The sequence below is a fragment of the Prionailurus bengalensis genome, chromosome B3 (assembly GCF_016509475.1).
Source record: "Prionailurus bengalensis isolate Pbe53 chromosome B3, Fcat_Pben_1.1_paternal_pri, whole genome shotgun sequence".
NCBI lineage: Eukaryota > Metazoa > Chordata > Mammalia > Carnivora > Felidae > Prionailurus > Prionailurus bengalensis.
In genome coordinates this window covers 1,740,056-1,764,711 of record NC_057355.1, presented here as the reverse complement: position 1 = coordinate 1,764,711, position 24,656 = coordinate 1,740,056, and the positions used below count along the sequence as shown (strand labels likewise).

The 24,656-nt window shown below is 54.0% G+C and overlaps 2 protein-coding genes and 1 long non-coding RNA gene across 15 annotated transcripts in view; 1 reads left to right on the top strand and 2 right to left on the bottom strand.

Annotated features, from left to right (window-relative positions):
* Positions 1-7,278, bottom strand: part of FAH (fumarylacetoacetate hydrolase) — a 34,918-nt gene extending 27,640 nt beyond the window's left edge. For 3 of the 4 annotated variants that reach the window (XM_043553877.1, XM_043553878.1, XM_043553876.1), the window contains exons 1-5: positions 7,075-7,254; positions 4,348-4,458; positions 3,368-3,489; positions 2,862-2,911; positions 383-473 (exon numbers count right to left, since the gene is read on the bottom strand). In XM_043553877.1, coding sequence (XP_043409812.1) covers positions 383-473; positions 2,862-2,911; positions 3,368-3,489; positions 4,348-4,458; positions 7,075-7,155 — 455 coding nt within the window. In that variant the 5' untranslated portion in view covers positions 7,156-7,254. Of the gene's footprint in view, positions 1-382; positions 474-2,861; positions 2,912-3,367; positions 3,490-4,347; positions 4,459-7,074 lie in introns of all 4 variants that reach the window. The other variant, XM_043553875.1, reaches the window with a different exon arrangement.
* Positions 7,279-7,444: 166 nt separating this feature from the next.
* On the top strand, positions 7,445-13,626 carry LOC122467517. Of its 3 annotated transcripts, XR_006292994.1 has the most exons (4): positions 7,453-8,291; positions 10,393-10,557; positions 11,574-12,335; positions 12,550-13,626. It is a non-coding gene; the product is annotated as an uncharacterized LOC122467517 (long non-coding RNA). The 3 variants fall into 3 exon arrangements; XR_006292995.1 differs by having other exon boundaries at positions 7,445-8,181; positions 11,574-13,626; XR_006292993.1 differs by having other exon boundaries at positions 7,447-8,291; positions 11,574-13,626.
* Positions 13,627-20,999: 7,373 nt separating this feature from the next.
* ZFAND6 (zinc finger AN1-type containing 6) overlaps positions 21,000-24,656 on the bottom strand; it is a 72,783-nt gene continuing 69,126 nt past the window's right edge. For 7 of the 8 annotated variants that reach the window (XM_043553867.1, XM_043553871.1, XM_043553869.1 and 4 more), the window contains 2 exons: positions 23,946-24,059; positions 21,000-21,918 (listed from right to left, as the gene is read on the bottom strand). In XM_043553867.1, the coding sequence (XP_043409802.1) occupies positions 21,770-21,918; positions 23,946-24,059 (263 nt within the window). In that variant the 3' untranslated portion in view covers positions 21,000-21,769. Of the gene's footprint in view, positions 21,919-23,945; positions 24,060-24,656 lie in introns of those variants that run through there. The other variant, XM_043553874.1, reaches the window with a different exon arrangement.

The window sequence follows — 24,656 nt, the reverse complement described above, 5'->3', positions numbered from 1 at the left end:
AGCCGCCGCTGGTCCCCTCAGGGCTTCTCCGAGCCTGTGCTCCCTCCCGTGCCCTCGGGCTGGCCGTCAGAGCCTCGGGGATCCCACGAGCACCTGTGTGACTCTCGCCGTGGGCCCACCACACTTGAGAGACACTCCCACGCGGCGGGGTCCCGGGTGCAGAGGCCAGGCCTCGAGTGTGCCCACAGAACCAGCGCCGGCCAAGAAGCGCGGAAGGACCTCACACCTCGGGGACAGAACTCCCACTCGTGCTCCCCACACCAAGGGGCCTGGGGCACTGACTTCTGATCCACAGGCGCGGCAGGCCCTCCCGTCTCTCCGCCCCGAGAGGGGCTCGTTAGCTCCGGGGAGAACGCGATTCTCGCACTCGGGCCCGACGTACCAGTTTGGCATGAGCGCGTTCTCGCCGCCCCGGAACATGATCCCCATGTTGGTGGCGTGCTGGCGGGAGGAGTAGAAGTCCGTGTAGTCACCTGCAGGGGAGACACAGTGGGCACCAGTGGTGGCCAGATGCCCGGGACAGGGAGGGGCCTCTCCCGCGCCCCCGCCCCGTGGGTGTTCCCCAGCAGCTCAGTCAGGGCACATCCAAGCCTCATCCACAATTTGTTTCCAGAACTGCCCTCGGAGAAACAAACAAGGAACAAGGAGCCAAGACCGTCGGGCGCAGACAACGGACACCCCTCCGGGGACGGGGGACAGACTTCCAGTGTCACCGCCCCCAGCCCAGGACTCCGCTCACTGGCCTTCGCTTGACCTGGGCCTGCTGCTGGCACAGCCTCTCCCCTCCCCTGGTCTGCGTCCGAATCCCGGCAACATTTTGAGGCCCCTCCCCCCACTCTCCCCTGGGGGATCACTCCCTCCTCTGGAGGAAGAAGAGGAGGAGGAAGAATGAGACAGAGGAGGAAGAGGAGCACAGGGAAGGGAGGAGGGAGGAGATGGTGATGGAGGAGGAAAGGGAGGTGAGGAAGGGGAAGGGAGATGAGGGGGAGGGGGAAGGGAGAACGAGGGAGGAGGGGGAGGGAGGAGGGAGAGGGAGGGGGGGAGGGAGGGGAGGAGGGGAGGAGGGAGAAGGAGGAGGGGAGGAGGAGGGGAGGAGGAGGGGAGAGGGGACGAGGAAATCGCGTCTGCATTTACTTTATTTACTTTTTTTATTTTATTTTTTAATTTTTTTTTTATTTATTTATTTTTGACACAGAGAGAGACAGAGCATGAACGGGGGAGGGGCAGAGAGAGAGGGAGACACAGAATCGGAAACAGGCTCCAGGCTCTGAGCCATCAGCCCAGAGCCCGACGCGGGGCTCGAACTCACGGACCGCGAGATGGTGACCTGAGCTGAAGTCCGCCGCTTAACCGACTGAGCCACCCAGGCGCCCCTGCATTTACTTTAGAATACAGCGTTGCATTTTGCAGTAAGACACCACCTCCCCAGGAGGAGCCCAGCGCAGAGACTACACCACCAATTAAAAACACTAATTTTATAGTCTCCGCCTCTTGTGTATTTGTTTTCAGCACGTGTGTGTAAGTCTCTATCACGATCACTTAAAAGGGGCTGGAAAGGGAGGTGTCAGTGGGGCTGTGATGCGTGGGACAGAGGAGGCGCCCACCCCGGAGGCTCCTGCAGCGAGTTTCGGGGGCCACGCAGTTCTCAACTGGACAGTTACGAATCGTGGGGATGTGCCTGGGGGCTCAGTCGGTTAGGCGTCCGACTTCGGCTCGGGTCGTGATCTCACGGTTCGCGGGCTCGAGCCCCGCGTCGGGCTCTGTGCTGACGGCTCGGAGCCTGGAACCTGCTTCCGATTCTGTGTCTCCCTCTCTCTCTCTCTGCCCCTCCCCAACTTGTGCTGTTTCTCTATGTCTCTCAAAAAATAACTAAATGTAAAAATAAATAACCAAGCAAACAAACACAAGGGCAAGCACGGCAGAAACGGGGAGGAAACGCCGGTCGCAGCGCACACACAGGGCTCGCGTGCGGTGTGACTGCATCCCCACGGAACCTGTAGGAAAGACTGGAGACGGACGGACTGCAGGCTGGACGGAGGGGGAGGGGGCTGCGCCAGGGCACACGTGGACTGAACCCTCCAGACTGCGACCTTACGGGGCCGGGGCAGGAGGGGGGTGGGTGCAGGCCGTGTGCACCATGTGTGTGCATCATGCCTCTGATAAGCTGCTCAGAGCAAGAGCCCAGGGAAAGGACGGAGCAGCGGCAGGAAGGAGGTGGGACCCGGTCCCAGAGCCGTGGCGGAGCAGGTGGGGGGTTCTCCCCACACGTGGACTCTGACCTGAGCTCCGTGCCCTGCGCACTTCAGCTGTTTTGAACCCTCAACCCCCCGGGTGGGGGTGAGTCCCGACCCACTGTGCGTCTGTCTTTTGGAAGGACGTTCTCCACCAGGAAGGCTTCCGGAGGCCACAGAAACAATCGAGGCAGACGCGGTGTTCCGGAAGCCTCCGGGCACACAGATGCCCAGGCCATCCCGGCAGGCCGGCCGCCCGGGGCTGGGAGGCGAGGGTGGAGACCTCCCTGTGCTTCAGCTGAGAGAGTTTGCCCCACTCCTGCTGTCTGAAACTGGGGCGCTCTGCGGCCACACTCCCTGCCAGGGGCTCAAACTGGCCCGCTCCAGGGCTCTGGACTCACAGGTGAGGTGGGAGCACTTTCCACAGCCTCAGGGACGGACGGGGTGATGTGCCGGGGAGAGAGCCTGTGGGCAACTGTAAATCCCAGCAGCCGGCGCCCACCCAGCCAGGGCTCCGGCCTCCATCCCGGCCTGCGTCTGTGACCCCTCCCTCACCACGCAGCAGCGGCCAGGGCACCAGCCAGCCACCGTGGGCCGCAGAGCTGCTCCGGGTGCGGGGACCCCACTCACCTATGGCGGCTGGCAGGTGCATCGCAGCAGAAGCCTGGGCCGTGAACGCCCTGCAGTACAGAACCGGGGGCTTCAGGGCCGGGTAAGCACGGAGGGGGTCCCTGCTCTGGCCGCCCAAACCAGCCCTGGAACCCAGCTCAGTCTCCAGCGAGCATCCCCCAGGCTGGCCCGGGGCCACGCTGGGCAGGCCGTCTGCTCCAAAGCCAACGGGCCTCCTCATGGCTCCCATTTTCCCCTCCAGGAAACAGACTCAATTACTCCTTCTCTGGGAGGCAGACAGACAAGGCCACGGAAGGTGCTGAGGGGGGATGGCTGAGTGAGGGAGGGGGCAGCTCCCGAGCTGGCCGGGACCCTCTAGTCCGGACACAGGGGTCATCCCGGTCGGCCCAGAGCCCTGCCACCCTGACCCGCAGCCCAGGCAGGGGCTGGGGGAGGCTGCCTCAGAACGGCCCCGGCCGCCACACCGTCCCTTCCTCCCCATCCGCCAGTGCCCGAGTGTCCCTCACCGTCTCCGAAGGTCCGTGTCGTCTCGGAGCCTGGCACAGCTGGTGGACAGCAGATTCCGCAAGGACTCTCTCGCCTCCCTCCAGGCGGCCTGGCCGAGGCCCATGAAGCTATTGAGAGCCGGCTATGCCAGAGCAGAGAGAGGAGGTCACACGGGGACAGCCGGGGCCCACGGCCACCTCCAGCATCCTCAGGCCCGGGGCCTTGTTCTCAGCTCTGCCAGCGGCCCTTCCAGCCCGGGCGAGCGTCACCTCCCCCGACGGGGCGTCATGCCCCCGCGGGTTTGCACACGGGCCACAAAGCCTGGGAGCTGCTATCTGGGGGGGCTGCCCGGTCAGCACCGCCTGTGGGAACAGTCCACACGGACCCTCCACTCGCGTCCTGAGGGGGTTTCTCAGCCAGGGAGGCACTGTGCAACCTAAGGGCTGGGATGCCGTAGCCAGGTGACAAGGGAGAATCGTGCCTCACGCAGAGGAGACCCCCACCCATCTAATGGGGATCCGGTTCCGTGCACTGGGCCGTCGTGAGGACTGGACGGGGGCTGTGGGCGGAGCACACGCTCAACACACACCATCCTCCTTCCTGACCCAGAACGGGGGGTGCACATCAGGACCCGGACCACCTACAGGGACATAAAGTCACGTCCACCCCACGGGTACGTGCACTCTGGGGGCCACACAGAAGGCGTCTGTCCATTCCAGCCGTCCGTTCCTCTGTGGCGACGTCTCCAGATCCAGAGGGTCAGCACCGGCCACGGACAGGCAGAGGCTCACACGCTTACCGGGAGCCCTAGTCCAGAGACGCCTGCGACAGGCCCAGCGTCGCGGACCCAGCACTCTCTGCACCGAGGCGCTGACCAGAGCTGTCCCCGGCGCCTCCGAAGGCACGATCTCTTCCCCGAAACGGAAGGGAAAGAGATTCTCCTGGTGGCGTTTTCACAAATGCCCTGAGATCCCGGACAAGCCGTGTCCCAGCGTCCTACCTGATCAAAGACATCCTGGTGTTTGGAGAGGACAGGCCCGGTGAAGAGGTGCTTAATGACGCTGAGGTCCAGGATCTGGTCGCCAATGGCCACGCCGATCCTCGGTCTCGGCTGGGAGGGAGACGGCATGGTCAGCGCCGGGGAAAGCCTCGGCCAGACGCGCTGCTTTACCCGAAAAATCTGTCCAGTTAAGAGCCCCTGGGTCCCCCTCCGGATGGGACGGAGGACTGGATCCTACCACGGCACCCAACCCCCTCCATGTCCCAGGGGACTGAGGTCGCCCCGAGATCTCTGCCCAGGCAGCATCTGGAATCCTCCCTCCTTACAGGACAAGGAAAGCATCCTGTTCACTGGATGGAACATAAATCAAACACCCTGGGAGTGGGGAAGGAGCAGGCGGCCTAGTCCAAGTCCCTCATCGAGACCAAGTCTCCAGCTAAGTTCCCCAGGCACTGGGTAAATGCCTCTGGTGAGGAGGACTCACCACCTCACCCAGCAGCTGGGTTATCCCCCAGGATGAACCTCAGCCTGCCCTCGGGGATTTTCGCTGCGCAGCAGAGCAGAGAGCATCCCATGCGCAGGGCTGAGGCCCGGGGGCTTGGATGACGAGCCCCGTTATGGCTCAGACAGGGACTCATTCAGGCGAAAACATTTATGAAGCCTGTACTCCACACCAGCAGGACACTAAGGCTGTCAAAGCATGGGGGACAGAGGCGGGACTGGTGCCAGCTGTCCAGAACGAAAGGCGCCACAGGGATCAGTGACATAATAGGTGTGGCTGGAGGGCAGCAGGGGGCTCCTCGGGTGAGACAGAAGAAACAATACGTGCTAAGGTCCTGAGGCAGAAAAATGCTCTTAGAATGTTCCAGAAACCAAAAAGTAGCTGGTGTGGCTGGAGAGAGCAGAGGCACAGCTGGACTGCAGGGACTTTAACAACCTGGCCATCGGCTCCAGACTACCTGGGTGCCCACATCCCAGAAGCCACCATCCCTGTCTTCACAGAGAGAGCCTCTTCCGTTTCACCAATCCACAAGCACCTTGCCATGGGAGGTGTCCGGTGTGCCTTTGATCCCCAACCCCCAGCCCAGCATCTGGCCCGGAGTTGGGGTTCTGAAGCATTTACCGAATATAAGAACGAACAAAACGCGACTGGATTAATTCACTGCTCTTCGGCCCGAATCTCGAAGAGCTGGCCGCTGGCGTGTGCCTTGGCAATCACGCCAGCCTGGCGAGGCCGGCACGACCCCTGGAATGTGCAACGTGGGCAGAGATGGCTTCAGACCGGGCCTCTTCCCACTCGAACGCCCTGAACCTTCTAGAATGCCAGAGGGACAGTGTTCTTTCCAGAGGGCCATGGGAAGGGGCTCTGTCTCCCGGGCGTCCTTAGGGGCTGTCCCTGCACATTCTATCGTGCCAGCAGCAAGGGCCTGGGGTTCAAGGGACATGAATTCTAGAGCCCTCCAGGAAGGCAAGTCAAAGCACCTGTCCTGCCTCTGGCAAGTGTCTCTAACTGCTCTGTACTCCCAGGAAAGGCAAGGGCGCTTGCGGAGGGCAAAGTGTCAGCGCTGTGCGGAGAGCAGAGCATGGCTGGCTAACACGGGTCAAGGTTTAACCTGCCTCACCGTATTCGGGTCCCTCCAGAGGACCGAGTGTTAACTTTGTGTTCTTGCGACATTTAGTCAGGCCTGGCTCTTGTGAAACCACACTGGCTCTTGAGGACCGGCCTGCTGCAGGCAGGGCCACAGGAGAGCGGCCCCTGGGGGTCAAAGATCAGCTGTGGGGGAAGGGGCGGACCGCCAGCGGCTGCATTTTGCAATTATTTCTTTAACACTGGTGGGGGCAAGCAGACTCGGGGGTCTACGGTTTACAGAGCGAATCAGGAGCTGACCTTTAAGGTTGGGAGCAGAAATGCGAGCCACAAATACCATGAATAAATCCAAGGGAACCTGCTTTCCCCCACCCAGGGACCTTAAATATTTGCTGGTGAACGCCCAGTTTTCAAAGATTTCTTTCTGCCGGTCAGACTACACTTACTAAGCGAAAGCTCCTGTCTCCAAAAGGCTTCTTCTGACTAGCCGGGGAACGCCGGCGAGGCCACCCCACAGCCCAAAGACTTCCAGCTGGAGGCAAAGTCCCCCAACATCCCAGATCCCAAAGGCCGCGGGCCAGCTCACCCTCTAGCGCCCTGTTAACCTGCGGGGGGAGCTAGGGCCCTAACGCGGTGCCCTGGGGGCAGGAAACAATCCCCAGGAACTCTGGAGGAAGCAGGATGACCCCTCGGTAACAACAATCGAACTTGATCTGCTGGCCTGGGAACGACAGTCCTATGTTCTGTTTCAATTCGCATTTAGTCCTCACACAAATCTGCAGAAACCGCGGCCGCCAGGTCCAACAACGCGCACATCTAGAAAATGGGGTTCGGACCCACATACCCTCGGCACCACTGCTCCTCAAGAGACAGCCCAAAAGCCTCCCCCCCCCTCCCATCTCACTTCTCCTACACCAGTGACCCGGAAGCCTCCGCGGGGCGCGCTCAGCAGGGGAACCGCGGGCCCCAGTGACCCCGGGGACGGGGAGGGCTCCGCGGAGCGCGTCCAGAAGAGGACGACTGGCCGGCGTCCCGCCTGGTCGGCGCTGCCGGCCACTGGTGGCGGGGGGTTGGGGCGCGGGTCCCGGCGGAGTAGGCACCCTCCGGCCCCCGCCCGGAAGCCAAGTGCAGCAGCTCACGTTGTCTGGGGTGGAAAAGACGCCGTAGGGCAGGTTTTGGATGGGGAAGTCAGAATCCTCGGCCACAGGGACGAAGGACATGCTGGCCAGCAGGGAGCAGGGCGGCGAGCTGCACTCGGCTGGATCCGGCCGGATCGCGCCCCTCGTGGCTCAGCGCCTGACCCCAGGGCTCCGTCCCTGGCTCCGCCCCCGCGGCCCCACCCCTGGCTCCACCCCCACCCGTCCGAGGCTCGCCCCCGACGCTCCGCCCCCATCGTTCCACCCCGCCTCCGCCTCCGAGGCTCCTCCCCCTCCTGCACCGTCTGAGGCTCAGCTCCGCGGCCCCACCCCCACACCACCCCCCAGTTCCGCCCCCGTTGCTCCACTCCCGGCCCCGCTCCTGGCTCCGCCCTCAGCCCTACCCCCACCCAGGCTCCGCCCCCTGCCCCCTGCCCCCTGCCCCCTGCCCCCAGCCCGAGAGGTCAGGGAGAAGCCGCGGGGACCCGCAGCGCGCTCTTCCGCCCCTCCGCCCCCGCCCGGGCTCCCGCCCTCCCCAGCCCCGCCCCTCCGCAGAGCCCCGCCCCGGAGACTTGGGTCCCTGCCCAGAGACTCCAGCCCTACGTCCCCCCCCGGACCCCCCCGGGGGGCCCGCGGGCTCGGGGAGTCCGGCCAGAGGCCTGTGACCCGTCGGCGGTGACACGTCCACCCTGTGGACCACAGGGTCAGGCGCGCCTCCCCAAGACTCACAACGACGAGAACTACGTCTAAGAGCGCAGCTCACCTGCACACTTCACGTTCCGACTTTCAGGCGCCGTGACCCGCCGTCCGACCTCGGGCAAGTTACTCAGACTCGTCTGCCAGGGCCGCGTGGACGCCCGCCGCCCCTGCCCGTGCAGGGCTCTGCGGGGTGAGGGCCCGTGCGCGCTCGTGCCCGGCGCACAGGGACCCCGCGCGCACGCGCTGGAGAGAGCGCGCAGAGAGGGGGACGGAGTGGGAGTGCACCGGGACCCCTCCAGTGCAGGGGGCAGCGCACAGCTGAGTGCAGGGAGACTTGAGTCCCGCCTCTGGCTCTGTTCAGCCTGCAGCAGGTTCAACTCTGGCCTCAGTTGGCTCATCTGCAAAACAGGGGTAAGAATCATGCCTCCTCGGACATTTCCATGACAGTCAGGGGATGCCTGGCACACACGTGGTGATCAACCCGGTATTTTCCCACCCAGCCGGACCGTCAGCATTCCTCGGTTAGTGAGTTCTGCTTCCCTTTATGAAGGAGACAAACAAAAAAGGAGGGAACACAACTATAAAAGCGGTCATCACTGATTAAAAATAAGTTTACAATATAGATGCAAATTTCTTAGAAACCTGTGGCTCGGTGGGTTGAGGGACTGAGTTCAGCTCAGGACATGATGGGGGGCGGGGCCGGGAACCTGCTTCGAATTCTGGGTCTCCCTCTCTCTGCCCCTCCCCCACTTGTGCACGAGCACCTGTGCGCTCTTTCTCAAAAATAAATGAACTTTAAAAAAAGTTAAACTTGTGAAAGCATAGGCTGCGCAACACTTATCAATACAGAAACCAATACTGGAGACACAGACTTTGGGTTGATTTGCTTTGGAATTCTTGCATTAGAGTGGAAAGCTAATGAATTAATACGAAAAAGACACACGCACCCCTATGCTTACGGCATTATTTACAACAGCCAAGATGCAGAACCGATCCAAGTGTCCATCCACAGATGAATGGATAAAGACGTGGTGCGCGCGCGCGCGCGCGCACACACACACACACACACACACACACACACACAATGTGCAATTATCAGCCATACAAAAGAATGAGATCATGCCCTTTATGAGCACACGGAGGGACCTAGAGGGCATCACGCTAAGCGAAGTGAGTCAGACAGAGACAGACAAATGCTATATGATTTCACGTGCGTGGCATCTAAAAAGCCTAACAAACCAAACAGAAGCAGACTCATAAACACAGAGCACAAACCCGTGGCCCGAGAGGGGGGTGAGATGGGAGATGAGATCACATAGAGAGAGGGGATGAAGAGGTAAAAACTTCCAGTTACACAGTGAAGAAGTCACGGGGATGAAAAAGTACACCGTGCGGAACATAGCCAATAATATTGGAGTAACTTCATACGGTGACAGATGGCGATGCCACTTACCTTGGTGAGCACTTCACAATGTATTTATATGCGGTGTTGAGTCACTATGTTGTGCGTCCGAAACTAGTGCGGTATGTCAACTACAATTAAAAATTCATTTTAGAAAATTAACAAGTTTGAGGTCTTAGAAATTTAGAAAATTAACAAGGTCTAAGGTACAGCATGGTGGTTACAGCTAATAACACTGCTCTCGTCCACTTGACTGTTGCTAGGATAGACCTCAGGCGTCCTCACCATAAAGAACTCGGTAGCGATGTGGCCGGATGGATGGGGTAGCTAAACGCTATGGTGGTAATCATTTTGCAACTTATTACCGTATCAGTCACCACATTGCACACCTTGAAGGGACCCAATGTTGTGTGTCCATTACTGGGGGGAAATGTTAACGAATTAATGGCTACACAGGTACAGCTGACTGAAAATACACTTGAAAACAAATTTAGGCCAAAATCCTAGAAATGACTCGTGGAGAACATTGAAAGGTTGCAGAACCAGGGGCCCCCGGGTGGCTCAGTCGGTTAAGCGTCTGACTCTTGATCTCAGCTCAGGTCTTGATCTGAGGGTTGTGAGTTCAAGCCCTGCAGTGGGTGCCACGTGGAGCCTACTTTAAAAAAAAAAAAAAAGGCTGGGGCACCTGGGTGGCTCAGTCGGTTGGGCATCTGACTTCGGCTCAGGTCATGATCTCGAGGTTCGTGAGTTGGAGCCCCGCTTGGGGCTCTGTGCCGACAGCTCGGAGCCTGGAGCCTGCTTCCGATTCTGTGTCTCCCTCTCTCTCTCTCTGCCCCTCCCATGCTCATGCTCTATCTCTGATTCTTGATAATAGATAAACACTAAAAAAATTTGTAGATCCATCCCAAGGTTTGTAAAAATAGCCCTTTTCCTTCAAAAACATTTTTTAAAGTTTTTATTTTTCTTTATTTTGAGAGAGACAGAGAGAGAGGCAGAAAGAGAGAACAAGAGAGAATCCCAAACAGGCTCCGTGCTGTCAGCATAGAGCCCAACATGGGGCTAGAACTCACGAGCCCTGAGATCACGACCTGAGCCGAAACCAAGCATAGATGCCTAACCGACTGAGCCACCTAAGTGTCCCTGCAAAACATTTTTTAATGAATAATAATGACAAACAGGCAGAAAAGCCTGTAAATAAGTCGCGACCCCTCTGCCTGCAGGGTCTCGGCCAGCTTCTCCTCTGGTCTGCTGTGCTCCTCCCTGGATCAGCCTCAGTGATCTTCATGGTTCAAAGCCCGCGTCTGTCCACAGCCAGTCCCGCGTCGCATCCTCCCGGCCCCCCTGCCGGGTCATCACCTCTAAGACAGCTCTGCCTTTTCAATAAGGTCTGTGGTAAAGTGTGGATCAAATAACGTGCAGTTAGGACAGAGTATTAAAACCGTGAGTGACTGATGGAAGCAAAGAGGAGGAGGGGGTGGGGGAGGGGGAAGAGGGGAGAGGAGGGGGAGGGGAGGGGAGGGGAACAGAAGAAGAGGAAGGCAGAAGGCAGAGTGTGTTAGGGCGGATTCAGGGGGGTGTCTGCTGTAACCACTCAAGGGACACAGCTGAGAGGGGCAGCGGGGGTGATGTCACAAGGCGTCCTCGGGGCTCCCTGGGGAATGGCGCAGTGAGCACAGAGCCAGGGAGGCTGTCCTGCTCTCGGAGGGAGGGGATCCCGGGACAGGAGGGTCCGAAGCAGACGAGGCCCCGAGGTGTCAGGGGCTCGGCCTTGCCCGGCCTCCTGGCTGTCACCCTCAGGTAGGTTCCAGGGAGGGGAAAGGAGGGGACAGTTCCAGCTGGGTTCTGGGCCCTGGCCGGTTCCGGGGTGCTGGGGCTGCAGGGCAGGGCGCCGCGTGCCCGGGCTGGCCCTGCGCTCTGTCCGCAGGACCGGACTGTCGTGCTGTGCGCGGCCCGGCCACACCCAGCCCGACGGCGGGCTCAGAATCGGTGCTCCGTGACACGGAAGTAAGTGCTTACTGTAAAGCGTCCGCGGAAGGCGATTCGATACCCGACGAGCCCCACACCTGCCGGGCCTGGGGGGGCCCTGGCAGCTCAGTACCTTCTCTCCACACACGCACGCACACAGGCTGACGGAGGCCTACACGGTAGAGCCACGATAAGAGAAAACCCCAGACCTTTGGGGGAAGGGCGTGGGGCAGAGGTGTGTGTGGGAAGGGGCGAAGGCATGAGAGCCGTGACGGGGGGGGGGCGGGGGGGGGGAGGTTTCCTGTTTTAAAATAGACTCGCCAACCCACTAATTACGTCTCGCGCCTCCAGAGGCCAAAGCGGCTCTCCGTTCGGAAGAAACCATTCGAAGTAACCTGAAGATTCCCTGCATTTTCTTTCCTCTCTCCCTCTCGAGGAGGAGGGCGTGCTGATGAGCACGGACGGACGTTCCAAGGACCACAGACAAGAATCGGGAGGAGGGACCGCCGCCCCAGTCCTCACACGCCCTCGCGGTTTGCTCGTGCCATTTGCACGGCCGTCCCTTTTCCATCTTTGTGAACTTCAAACAGAAGCCAAGTTTTCCCTCTTTCCCCGTGTGTTTCCCCGGAGCGCTTCTCCACGTGGCCAGAGAGGTTCCCTCGCTATCATCTGAGTGGCCGAGGCGGTTCCCGTGCTGGCACGGCGTTTCCCTTCTCCGGCACCAGTGTCGGAGGGGGACCCCGGGCCGGAGGGTGTGGACGCCAGCTTCAGCCCCTCCAAGGCCGGGGCCCGCGTGAGCCTCTGTGGCGCCAAACTCGGGGCCTCCCTCGGAGGCGAGCCACCCCGCCGGCCTCCGCACACAGGAGGCCTCTCCCCCGTGTGGTTTGCAAGAGCGGCGGGAAGGGGCTTGAATCTGGTGGGGCTGCCGGCTGCCCGATGGGCAGGAGGCGGACGCTGCCCCCACCGGGATGACACCGGGTGGGGGGCGTCCCCGCAGCACGCAGGAGTCCCATCCGGGTCCTTCCACCCACCCTGCAAATGTCACTGTCCCTTGAATTGCTGGAGTCAGGTTCCCAAGGTGCCTTGGATGGGGAGCTCCTTTGACGGGACAATGTCACTCGGGTTGGCGTAGGACATACGCTCCTCTGAGGACAGAACGTAGAGGCACGCGCCAAGCACAAGGTGTCCTCCCTACAAGGTGGGTGAGAAACTTTGGACCCGAGCCTTCAGGAGAGGAGGCCCTTGCTCTATCCAAGAGCGTAGCCGTTATCACAGCCCCCTCTTCTCTCGGGTCCCTGGCGGGCGGGCGCAGAGCCAGGTGACCCAGCCCAGCCGGCGCTGGGTGGGGGTGGGGGTGGGGTGCCGCCCCAAGAGTCTCCTTCCTGCCCTTCTCTGTCTCCGTCTGTCTTCAGGCCGCCGCAGGGTCTCAGGTTCTACCGGATCCCTGTTGTGATGGCACGGCGCCTCGCAGCCCCCTGGGGACTGAAGCCGGATGGAAGCCCCACAGACACCAGCGGCAGGGTGGGCAGAGGGGCCAGTACCGCCCGCTGACCTGCTGAGACGCTGTAGCACACGGAGCTCTCCCTGAGCCCAGCTCCCCTCGGTCCACAGGGCTGCTCGCAAACACCCCCGCCCCTCTCCTCAGAGTCCCCAGGACCGAAGCCTCAAGGTCAGGGCGCTTTCTCTCCCCTCGGGTTTCGGGATCAGGAGCTCTCCTGCCACTCTGCCACCTGCCTCCCTGGCCTCGGATCCCCTCCCCCATCCCTCTGTGCCCCACAGGCCAGGGAAGTCCCGAAGCCTCACGTGCACCTTGGCTGGGCTCTCTTTTGAGGGGCGCGGGCCTCCTCGGGGGTCTCCTCCTGCTTGTGCACCGAGGAGCCCAGAGCAGCCCGGGGCGCCATCACTGGGCCAGACCATCCCTGTCTAACGGTATGTCCCGCAGCGATGGAGGTGTTCTAGATGTGTGCTATCCCATCAGAGCCACCGGAGCATCTGAAGTGTGATCAGCGAGCGACCAACCCGTCTGCATTTGTTATAGCCGCTGAACCAGTGTTGACCCATCATCGTCAACCGAAGCCCGTGATTTACGTCATGGTTCTACACTCTGTGTTGTGCGGTTGTGAGTGTGGACAAATCCGTGTCATTGATCCACCGTTATGGTATCATCCAGACGGAGGAGGTTCACCGCCCTACAATTCAGTGCTGCCACGATCCGCCCTCCCGTGCTCCACCCGCACCCAGAACCACCACTCTGTGTACTGTCACTGTAATTCTGCCTTTTCCAGAAGGTCATACGGTTGCCGTCTTTTTAGACCGGCTTCTTCCCACTTCCCAACTTACACTGAAGGTACCTCTGTGTCTTTGTGCCTTCGTAGCTCACTTCTTGTAACCGTTGAATGTCATCCCACGGTGTCGATCCATTCACCTACTGAAAGACATCTGGGTTGCTTCCAATCTGGGGCAGTTATGAATAAAGCTACTGAAACATTCATGTACGGGTTTCGTGTGAACATACTTTTCAAGTCATGTGGACAAAAACCTAGGAGTGCAATCGCTGGCTTGTAGGGTTAAGACTCTCTTTAGAAACCCCCGAACTGTCTTTTAAGAAACTGTCCAACTGTCTTTTGTTGTTGTTGTTGTTAAGATTTTATTTTTAGCAACACTCAGCGTGGGGCTCGAACCCACAACCCCGAGAGATCAAGGGTCACACGCTCCATTCACTGAGCCAGCCAGCCAGGTGCCCCTGTCAAACTGTCTTTCAACGTGTCAGTGCCGTGTTGCATCCCCAGCAGAAATGAATGAGAGTTTCTGTTGTTCCACACCGCCTGTAGCATTTGCGGTGTTCTGATTTGGGCTAGTCTCTGCGTATGTAGGCACGTGGTGGTATCTCACTGTCAATGTGCATTTCCCCAGTGACTTAGGACGTTGAGCGCCTCTTCATTTGCTTACTTATCGTCGGTAGATCTTCTTTGGTGAGGCGACTCTTCAGATATTTTGCCCATCTTTTAATTGGGTTGTTTCTTAGAGTTAAGGTTTAAGAGTTATTTATATATTTTGAATAAAAGTCCTATATGAGATACGTGTTCTGCCAATATTTTCTTCCCCATCTGTGGCTTGCCTTTTCATTCTCTTAACGGGGTCTTCTGCAGAGGAATTTTTGGCTTTGATGAAGTACACCCTATCAATTTTTTCTCTCAGTGTAGCATGATTTTGAGGTTTTATCTAAAAAAAAAAAAATCATCAAACCCAAAGTCATCTAGATTTTCTTTTCCAGAAGTTCTATAGTTTTGCCGTACTGGCTCTTCTGGGCTGTTTGCCTCTCCATCCAACTTCTGAATCACTTTCATCAGTATCCACAAAACAGCTGGCTGAGATTTGGGTCGGGATTGGGTTGAATTTATAAATCAAGTCGGGAAGCAGTGACAATACTAAGTCGTCCTTCCATGAACATGGAATAGTTCTCCAGTTGTTTAGATCTTCTTTGATTTTTCTTCATTAATTTTGTAGTCTTCCTCACAGACATCTTGTACATACTTTGTTAGACTTTTACTAAAGTATTCCATGTTTCTTCAAGCACTAATGGAAAATGGTGTATTAATTTCAAATTTTTTGTTGTTGGTATTTATTATGTCAACTGGCTTGTGTGTATTATCCTCGTAACCCTGCAACCTTGCTATAATCGCTTATTTGTCCCAGGCAGGGATTTTTTTTTTAAAGAATTGACAATTTTATTTTTAAAAAGTATTTAACAGTTTAAAAAGTTTTTTTTTTAATTTTTTAACGTTTTTTGTTTTTGTTTTTTGTTTTTTGAGACAGAGAGAGACAGAGCATGAACGGGGGAGGGGCAGAGAGAGGGAGACACAGAATCTGAAACAGGCTCCAGGCTCTGAGCCATCAGCCCAGAGCCCGACGCGGGGCTCGAACTCACGGACCGCGAGATCGTGACCTGAGCTGAAGTTGGACGTTTAACCGACTGAGCCACCCAGGCGCCCCAAAAATGTTTTTATTTTTGAGAAAGAGCTCAAGCAGGGGAGAGGCAGAGAGACGCAGACACAGAATCCAAAGCAGGCTCCAGGCTCTGAGCTGTCAGCACAGAGCCCGACACGGGGGTCAAACTCACGGACTGTGAGATCGTGACCTGAGCCCAAGTCAGATGCTTAACCGACTGAGCCACCCGGGCGCCCCTGATTAAATTTCTTTTGATAAAGGCCTGTGAGGTGATTTCTTTCTCCTGTTTTTGTAATTATGCCTTTCAAGGTAGTGGTCCATTTCATCTAAGTTATCACTGTAAGCAGAGCTGTTCACGGTATCCCTTTACTCTTACGATGCCCATGGGAACAGCAGTAGTGGCCTCTCATGTCTCATAGGGCCACGTTTTAATGTTATAGATGTCCGTGGCCTTTTGGGAGGCTGCCCTCTACATGATCTACCAGGTTTTGTTGGTTAGATTCTATCCGTCTCCTCTCTGCATCCTTGACTTCCCTCCATTCCGCCGAGTCTCTAAATTTCTCTCGTTCTGTGTGTTAATGAAAGACGGAAAACAAGGCCAGGGAGCCAGCCAGTCTTTGAAAAGATACAACTCCAAGAGTCCCTCTTTAAATCCCCAAGAATATCTATTTAGATGTTCTAGGCAACCTATGAGAAAAGGGGCCGTCCAGCGATTATCACTTCAGTATAAACCGTCTTCACATCAGGAAGAACGTGTCTTCTGAGACTCGAGCTTAGACCACAGGAATAGTTTCAAGATTGCACTCCCCAGTACAAAAGTTAGGGTTCCGGGAAAACTGGGGGAAAGGACACTTTGCTAGATTTGAGTACAGAAATCCCAAATTAGGTATGAAGACCGAACAACAACACAGTTTGTGATTTATGACTTTAATATTTAGGTGTGAAGGTGAAGCCAGAGGACTTTGTGGGAACTGCTTTTTGGTGACAATTTTTTAAAAACAAAAAACAAACAAAAAAGCAAAAAGCCCTAAATTACAGAGGCCCCTCGGTGGCTCAGTGGGTTAAGCGTCTGACCTTGGCTCAGGTCATGATCTCGCAGTTCATGAGTTCCAGCCCCGTGTCGGGCTCTGTGCTGATGGCTGGGAACCTGGAGCTGCTTCGGATTCTGTGCCTCCCTCTCTCTCTCTCTGCCCCTCCCCCATCTCTAAAAAAGTAAACATCAAAAAAAATTTTTAAAAAGTGAACTGCAAATTGAATGCTGGGGCTGATTCAATGTCATTTCTTACGTAACCCTCAATTCCACAACGTGCTCATCAAAACCGCTTTAGAGAGAACATTTTAACACTTTGGACCTTGGGTACAGAAAACTGGGTTAGTTCTAATCTTTGGTTCATGACATTCAGCACTGGTTCACACATGGTCTGCCTTTAGTTTCGTCCAATATAAGTGTCCTGAATGGACTTCTCAAAAATGTTGGGGGCTTGACCACACGGTACCACATCCCCTGCCTCCTCCCTTGTAAGCATTCCATCCTTACGTTTCTCTTCAGCACTGTCTTTTCTCCTCCTGTAAGTCACATCTACAGGACTCGAAAAGAAGTGTATTTTACTCACCTTTTTATAGGCAAGCATGCTGTATATGTTGAGACCTTTCTGCTCACTCTATCTCTAAGGCTTACCATGCCTTTTGCTTGGTTAGTCGGGGGTCACTAGTTTGAATTACTACACAGTGTTCCACTGGAAGATCGTATCCCATTTTATTCATCCAGTCTTCAATGGGACTTCGGTCATTTCTAGGTTTTTGCTTTCTGTGAATGGTGCGAGGAACTCTTGACTCCTGTTATCCATGTGCAAGTTTTCCCTCAGTACACACTTAGGGCTGACATTTCTGGATTACAGGATGTGCGGAAGTCCAACCCTAAAAGATAACACATCTTCTAAAGGACTGACCCACTTCTGAGTAACACCAGCAGCTTATAATAAGAAACGATGTGGGATCCTCCAACCCTAGATACCGTCAGACTGTTAAATTTTTGCCAATTGAACGGATGTAAAATGGCACCTCACTGATGCCACTCGTGTTGATTTGCACTGTAATTTCTCCCAGTTTGTAACTCAGCTTTTCACTTTCTTTGAAGACACTTTATCATCTATTAGAGTGGGGGTGTCTGGGTGGCTCAGTCGATTAAGCATCCGACTTCGGCTCAGGTCGTGATCTCACGGCTTGTGAGAGAGATGTGCTATCTCTCTCAAAAATAAACATTAAAGAAATTATTAGTGCATAAAAGACTTCATCTTCCTTTCTTTTTAAAGTGGAGATACAGTTGACATAGGATATTCTGTGAGTTTCCGGTGTGTATGCCATTGTGATTGGACACTTACATACATTTAAAAAGCTCATCAGAGTCCGTGTAGTTACCACGTGTCACCATACAGGTGTTACAATACTGACTACGTTCCCAGTGCTGTACTTTTCATCCCCGTGACTTATAACCTGAATTTTGTACGTCTTCATGCTTTTCACGTATTCACCTGCCCGACCACCCCCCCAGACCCCTGGCAGCCACCAGTCTGTTCTCTGTACTGAAGTCTGTTTGTTTGTTCATTTTTTATTCCACATGAGTGATATCATACAATATTTGTCTTTTTTTTTTTTTTATTCTAATGTTCATTCATTTGAGAGAGCTAGAGTGCGAGCAGGGGAGGGGCAGAGAGAGAGGGAGACACAGAATCCGAAGCAGGCTCCGGGCTCCGAGCTGTCAGCCCAGAGCCCGTCATGGGGCACAAAATCATGACCTGAGCCGAAGTCGGATGCTTAACTAACTGAGCCACCCAGGTGCCCAGTGTTTCTTTATTTCACTTCGCAAAATAACCTCTAAGTCCATCCATGTTGTGCAAATGGCAAGAGCTCATTTCTTACGACTGAATACCGTCCCATTGTATATATATACATCTTAATACGTTCATAGGTCGACGGGCCCTTGGGGTGCTTCCGTGTCTTGGCACTTATAAATAATGCTGCAATAAACAACAAAGCTGCGTTTATCTTGCTGAATTAGCTTGTCTTCCTGAAGTAAACACTCCAAAGTAGAACTGCTGGATTGTATGGTATCTTTACTTTTCGTCGAGGGACCTCCACACTGTTCTCCACAGCGGCCACACCGGTGTGCATTCCCACCAACCGTGCACAAGGGTTCCCCTTTCTCCGCATCGCCAACACCTGTGTCTCCTGAGTTGTTAACGTTGGCCACTCTGACAGCTGTTGAGGCGGTACCTCGTTGTGGTTTTGATTGGCATTTCCCTGATGACGAGTGACGTTGAGCATCTTTTCGTGTCTGTTGGCCGTCTGGATGTCTTCTTTGGAGAAGTTTCTACTTAGGTCTTCTGCCTGTTTGTTTTTTTTTAAATCAAGTATTTTTGGGGGGTGTTCAGCTGCACTTCTTTATGTATTTTGGATATTGACCCCTTACCACATATGTCATCTGCAAATCTCTTCTCCCATTCAATAGGTTGCCTTTTCATTCTGTCCATGGTTTCTTTCACCATGTGAAAGCTTTTTAGTTTGATGGAGTCCCAGTTGTTTCTTTCTGCTTTTGTCACCCTGACTTTCTCGTAGCCGTAGTATGGTTTAACATCCAGGAATGTGGTACCTCCACCTTTGTTCTTCTCAAGACTGATTTGGTTTCTTGGCCTCTCGTGGTTCCCGATTTTACGATCATTTATTCTGATTCTGTGAAAGATGCTATTGGTGTGTTGAAAGGGACGGCATGGAGTCTGTAGACTGCTTCGGGTATTATGGGCATTCTGACGACATTATTTCTTCAAATCCGTGAGCACAGAGGATCTTTCTGTTCGTACCACCTTCCATTTTTTTTTTACCCAGGTCTTCTGTGTACAGGTCTTTCTCCTCCTTGGTTAAATGTATTCCTGGGTGTAAAACACCTCATTTTAATGCCAGATTTGTCTGTAGAACTTTCAGCTCATGCTTCATGTGTCAAGGGCAAAGCAGCAGTTATCTTTACTTTTTTCCCCAGGTCTTAAAATTTTGTGTTACATTTAAGACATTAACTTCCTATGGCATGAGGTAGGAAATCAACTTTCACCCTTTCCCACAGATACATACCCAGTCATTCCAGCTCCAATTATCAAATTCTCTTTCCCCAATGTGACGTGCCACCTCTTACGCCGAAGTCCAGTCCACGTGTGCCCTTCTCTGGGCATTCTGGGCTGCTCCACTGGGAAACGTGTACAGCCCTTGGCTCACACCGAGCTCTCTTCGTTAACATAGCTTCATGTGAACAGGTCTTAACATCCGACAGGACAAGTGCCCCCCGCCCTGCCTTTTCTTTTCTGAAATGCTGTAGCCCTTGGCGTTCTTTCACCTTTTAGTTTGAAATTGCTTTAACAAGTTCCATGAGAAAACTTGGTGTGATTTTGATTGGAATATATTTGAATCTATAGGTCCATTTGGGGACACATGACAACTTTCTATTGTCTTCCTAGCTATTAACGTGTCTCTTCCTATTTACTGAGGTCTTAGTTATTGTCTCTTAATAATACTTTAAAAAAAAAAAAAGAAACAAGTTCTGAAGTTTGAGAGAGAGAGGAGAGGAGGAGAGAGAGGGAGAGGGAGAGGGAGAGGGAGGGAGAGAGAGAGAGAGAGAGAGAGAGAGAGAGAGGAGGGAGAATCCCAAGCAGGTCCTAGACTCTTGGTGCAGAGCCCCACGGGGGGGCTCGAACTCATGGACCGTGAAGTCATGACCTGAGCCGAAATCAAGAGTCGGAGATTTAACTGGCTGAGCCACTGAGGTGCCCCTAGTGTTTTCTTAAAGAGGCCTTCAGTATGTATTGTTAACGTCCTAGGTACTTGGTGATGATGCCATAAAAGGTATCTTCTGGCTTTCTAGTTATTGCCATGAAGAAATGCACCTGGCTTCTGAGAGGTAATGCCACACCTCGCTACCTAACTACACCCTCTATTTCTAGTACTTTCTCCAGATTCCTTTAGACTTTCTGTAAGAACAAACAGGTTAACATGCAAATATCGAGCGTCTCCTCCTTCCTGCTTCCTATGACTGACTCTGTTTTGACTCTACTGAACACAGATCTCCAACTCACTGCAGGCAGCCCTGTGTTCCCGACTTTAAAAGGGAATGAGCTTCCTCTTTTTGGAAGATGGCCGGTTTTCATTTCTTTGTTTGGTTTTACACAGAAACCATCAGCTTAAGGAAATTCCTTCCTGGTTCTGACTTACCAAGAGTTTTCATCATGAGTGGGTGTTGAATTCTATTAGGTGCTTAACCTGAATCTGCTGAGCTAGTCAGAACGGTTTGCTCTCTTGAATCTGTTCATGTAGTAAATTGACAGATTACATTTAAATACGTTACATTTACAGATTTTAACGCTGAGCCATCATTACATCCAAGAAGTGGTAGACAAACTTAAACCTAGAAATCTGTATTGTAAAATAGTGCTTTTCATCTGTTTTCTGTAGCATTTCATGGGTAAAAACGGCTGGCTGGCAGATAGAGTGTGAAACCCATGGGACAGACGGTCTCTCTCGTCCACAATCCTGTAGCTGCCGTGTTTGATTTAGGCCCTTTCCGCTTCGAATTCGACCAGAAAAAGGAGCTCCTTCCTGACCAGATGCTAACTCGGCGTGACGGGCTGAGGAGCAGAGCCGGAGAATGTGATCTCTGAGCGACTGAGAGCAGTTCTTGGCGTTAAAGAAACGCTGAGGTCCTCCACGCAAAGCGACGGGAGATCACCACTCACCGTGGCAAGATCGGTCGCAAGCGGACGTGACAAGGGCGGCGGCGGCAGCTGCGCGGAGTCAGTGGAGGAGAAACGAAAGCACCACAGGTCAAGGTGAGCCGCCAGCAAGAGTAAGAGAAACGGCAGAACAAGGGAGCGTGTGGTTTTCCTTTTTATTTAATCACAGACAGGTGGGGCAAACATAAACACAGCACGATTACTCCAGATCGTTCTTCGTATCGTGTACACACCCAGACCGGTGAACGCTACCGAAAGAAGCCTGCGGTCGGCGATGAAACGCACACAGCCGTTCCTTCCCTCGCTCAAACAATTCAGAAACACACAAACGTAGAATCTCATCGGCACACACTCTCCTGTGACAAATGATTCAGACATAAATAGTGGGTGCAAAGAAACTATATGCTAACACAGGTATAACCTTTGTTAATGAAACAACAGAAGCAGCCATAATGATCAAGATACATTCAGTTACTGGTAACTAGTTGTGCCCTAACGGGCATTATCAAAGGAGAAATCGTGCTGCAGAGAAAAGCTCTATATACACACACAATGAGAAAAATAAACTGCAAGTTCAACGCATGCATGTTTAATACTGGAAAAATCACAGCCCTCCGAAAGGTCTCCACGTTTGTTAGAAAAGCCCTCTGCGCTCAACTAAAATTAAAATGATCTTAGAAGGATAATACTTGTAAAGTTTACTTAAGTCTTTTCAGCCACAGAAACTGCAATGGAAATAAATGTTCAGAGTCATTTTCAAAACAAAACCAAAAATCTATTCTTCTGGTTGACATGCATGATTAAAAGGTCTGTGCCACGCACACTGCTCTACACTCCCCAGGACTAGGAAAAAAGACCTCAAGTCAACTTTTAGTTTGCAGATGGTCAAAGGAGTTTGTATTCCAGCAGGAGTTCAGATCTTCTGGATCTTTTCGCCGACAACTACCGGGTTTTCTTTTCTGATTTTCTCCGCGGCATCAGCTTTGTAATTGTACGAGCAATTGTGCACGTCTGAGTAACGATGTACACCACAGTACACATGTCCACACCGGCATTCAAACCCTGCAAACGGATCAGTACACATGCGTGAGCGGGAGGGAGGGACTGACTGCGCGGTGCCTCAGCACCGTCAACACTAACAGCATCGGCTACGCAGCGCGGCGTCTAAACAATCACGCTGCGCAGTTGCAGGACCCAGTAACGGTTTCGGTTCAGACTGCACCAGCTGACCGCTTCCTTCCTCGTTCCTACCCTACGAATGCAGGTGCGTAGCACGGCAAATCACAAGCGCTGCCCTGCACTCGGGTCTCCACCTGGGACGTGGCCACAATTACTTCCTACCCAAGTCGGGATCGCTGCACCGAATGCAAAACGCTTCTCAAATCCAAATTCTAAGTGTGCAGGAAAGCACACCGTCAGAGGCAACCTTAAAATTTAGTGAAGAAGGTGTAAGGAAACTTCTGGGAGGCCTGGATCCACGCTGGCTTCCCGCGGCAGGCCCCTGTGGGGGCGGGGCTCCCGCGGCTCAGCGCAAGTATGAGCAGGGGTGCGAGCAGCAGCAGGGGTGCGTCAGGGCCGCCTCAGCGTGAATCCGCTGGCTGACTAACGCAGGCCAGTTACCGGGCTTCTCCGAGCCTCAGTTTCTGCATCTGTAACTTTGGAATAAGTTACTGTGGGGACCGAACGGGGAACGTGGTGAGCACTTAACACACGGTAAACGTGCAATATGCGATTTAGTTTTAGGGAAATGCCCACAGGGTTGAAGCCGAAAGAGAGGTCTCGAGTGTGGGTGGAGGGCCTTTATAGAAAACCGGTCCTGCTTCTCATAACGGAGTGTTTTGATGTGACGGAGCTGCTGCAAACGGAGCACAGGAATCGACATTTTGAACACTGACGTTTGATGGAAGTTTCCTCCACCACCTTTTTTTTTGTTTGTTTCAGAAACACATTCTGTCCCCTCGTGACAATGAATGGAAAATGAAGCCAACTCCAACCCCAGACCGACAGACCGGACAAGATGAAAATTACGGAGTCTCCACCTTCCCATCACGAAGTCTGAGTGTTTCTGAGACTCAGAAAGCCTGTATTTGACACGAACTACGTCTATTTCGAAATGTCTTATTTGCCCGTGCTTGTATTCTCTAAATAAACACATCTGCCCAAGTACGGGCCAGTCTTAAGTGCCTCTGACATCAGATTATAATCCCCTTTCCACTTGGTCTCCAACCTACTCCTTGGCGGGAGAACCCTTCCTAAAAAGCATCCGATTTTATCCGGTCTTGTCAGCTCTGTACAAGTTCTTATGCTACGGAACACAGAGCACGGCACCTGGCGCACACACAGCGAGAAACGGTCATGGTTTAGAAGCTGTGACCGCCGTCCATCAAGAAGCACAGTGCACATCGTGAGCCTGTCCGTGTTTCTGTCTCACCGCGTATCCGACACCCCCGTTCACACGCTCCGTGCCGCGGCCACACTCCCCATCCGCGGCCCCTGACGAGGCCCCGTTCTCTCCTTCCTCCGACCTTCTGGTCGAGCTGTTCTTTCTGTCTGAAACGCCCCTACTCCATCAGCTCTGGGTCACAGCCCTCCTTCAGGGCCTGCCTCAAACGTGCTGCCGTCGTGGTACTTTCCGTGACGGGCTCCTACCCCCCCCCCCTCTTCCATTCGGATGAACCGCGGCACCTGTCCGACTGCCCAGAGTCTGCTGACTGTGCTTCCTCTGCTCCACACCCAAGTGGCATCTCACTACGTTTTCTCCCTCCCCGAGTAACGGTGCGTCTCACAGCGGGGCCGGCCGAGCTTGGGTCCCCTCCTGTGTGCACCCTCTGGCCCTCGGAGCACCTGGCGCCCGGGCCCGACCCGTCTGACATTCGAAGACTCTGCTGGGATGGACCAGTAAAAGAGCATCTATTCATGTCACTCTCAGGTATATAATTAAAGACACTTTAAGAAAACTCAGAAGCGGGAACGAGTCCAGGATTAGCTCTCACGGGAACACACGTGAACCTCCTGGGGCCTGGAACAGTAAGGCACGCGTTATTTTAAAGCACACTCCGAGGCTGACGCCACTGCACTTCGGCCCTTACCAGTAAGTCCTACTTTCTTCCTGCACATGAAACAGCGGTTCTTTTTCTGTTTTGGCTTTTCAAGAGACTTGCTTTGCTCTTCAGATGGCTGCTGCGCCGTATCTGATACTGAAGCTGACAAAACAGGAAGGAGGTACAGTTTAATTATTCAGTAAGATTCTCACACTGGTTGGTGGCCGTCCCCCTCCCACCCCACCAGTCTGTTACTGTGAGGGCCACTGAGGACTCTGTTAGCCTGGAAGAGGCTTACACGGAGTTACAAAGCCGATGACATAATATGACCCCCTATTCCTCAAATGTATGTGTGCATGTGATGTACGTGTGGATGTGCACACGCAGGAAATCTGGAAGAACATATATCAATATGTTAACACTGACTCTAGATCTAGCACGGCATTCCCTATGTTTTTTAAATTACGTATTTGAAATAAAAGGTGCAAGCACTCATACACACACACACACACACACACACGCATGCACGCATGCACACAAATACTTCTAGGATATTTTCTACGGGAGTGTGTAAGGAGATGGCTACAGGCCAACTTCTGAATATTGCTGGGGTCCGAACTATGTAGATTTCTCAGAACAAGGGCAAAAAAGGCTGAAAGCAAGACCGGGTAGAGCACCGTGTTTAAAAGTCTCAGAATGTTCCACATAAAACCTTTAAAATGTTAGCAAGGTCGATGTAGTAGAATGTTACAAACAGGA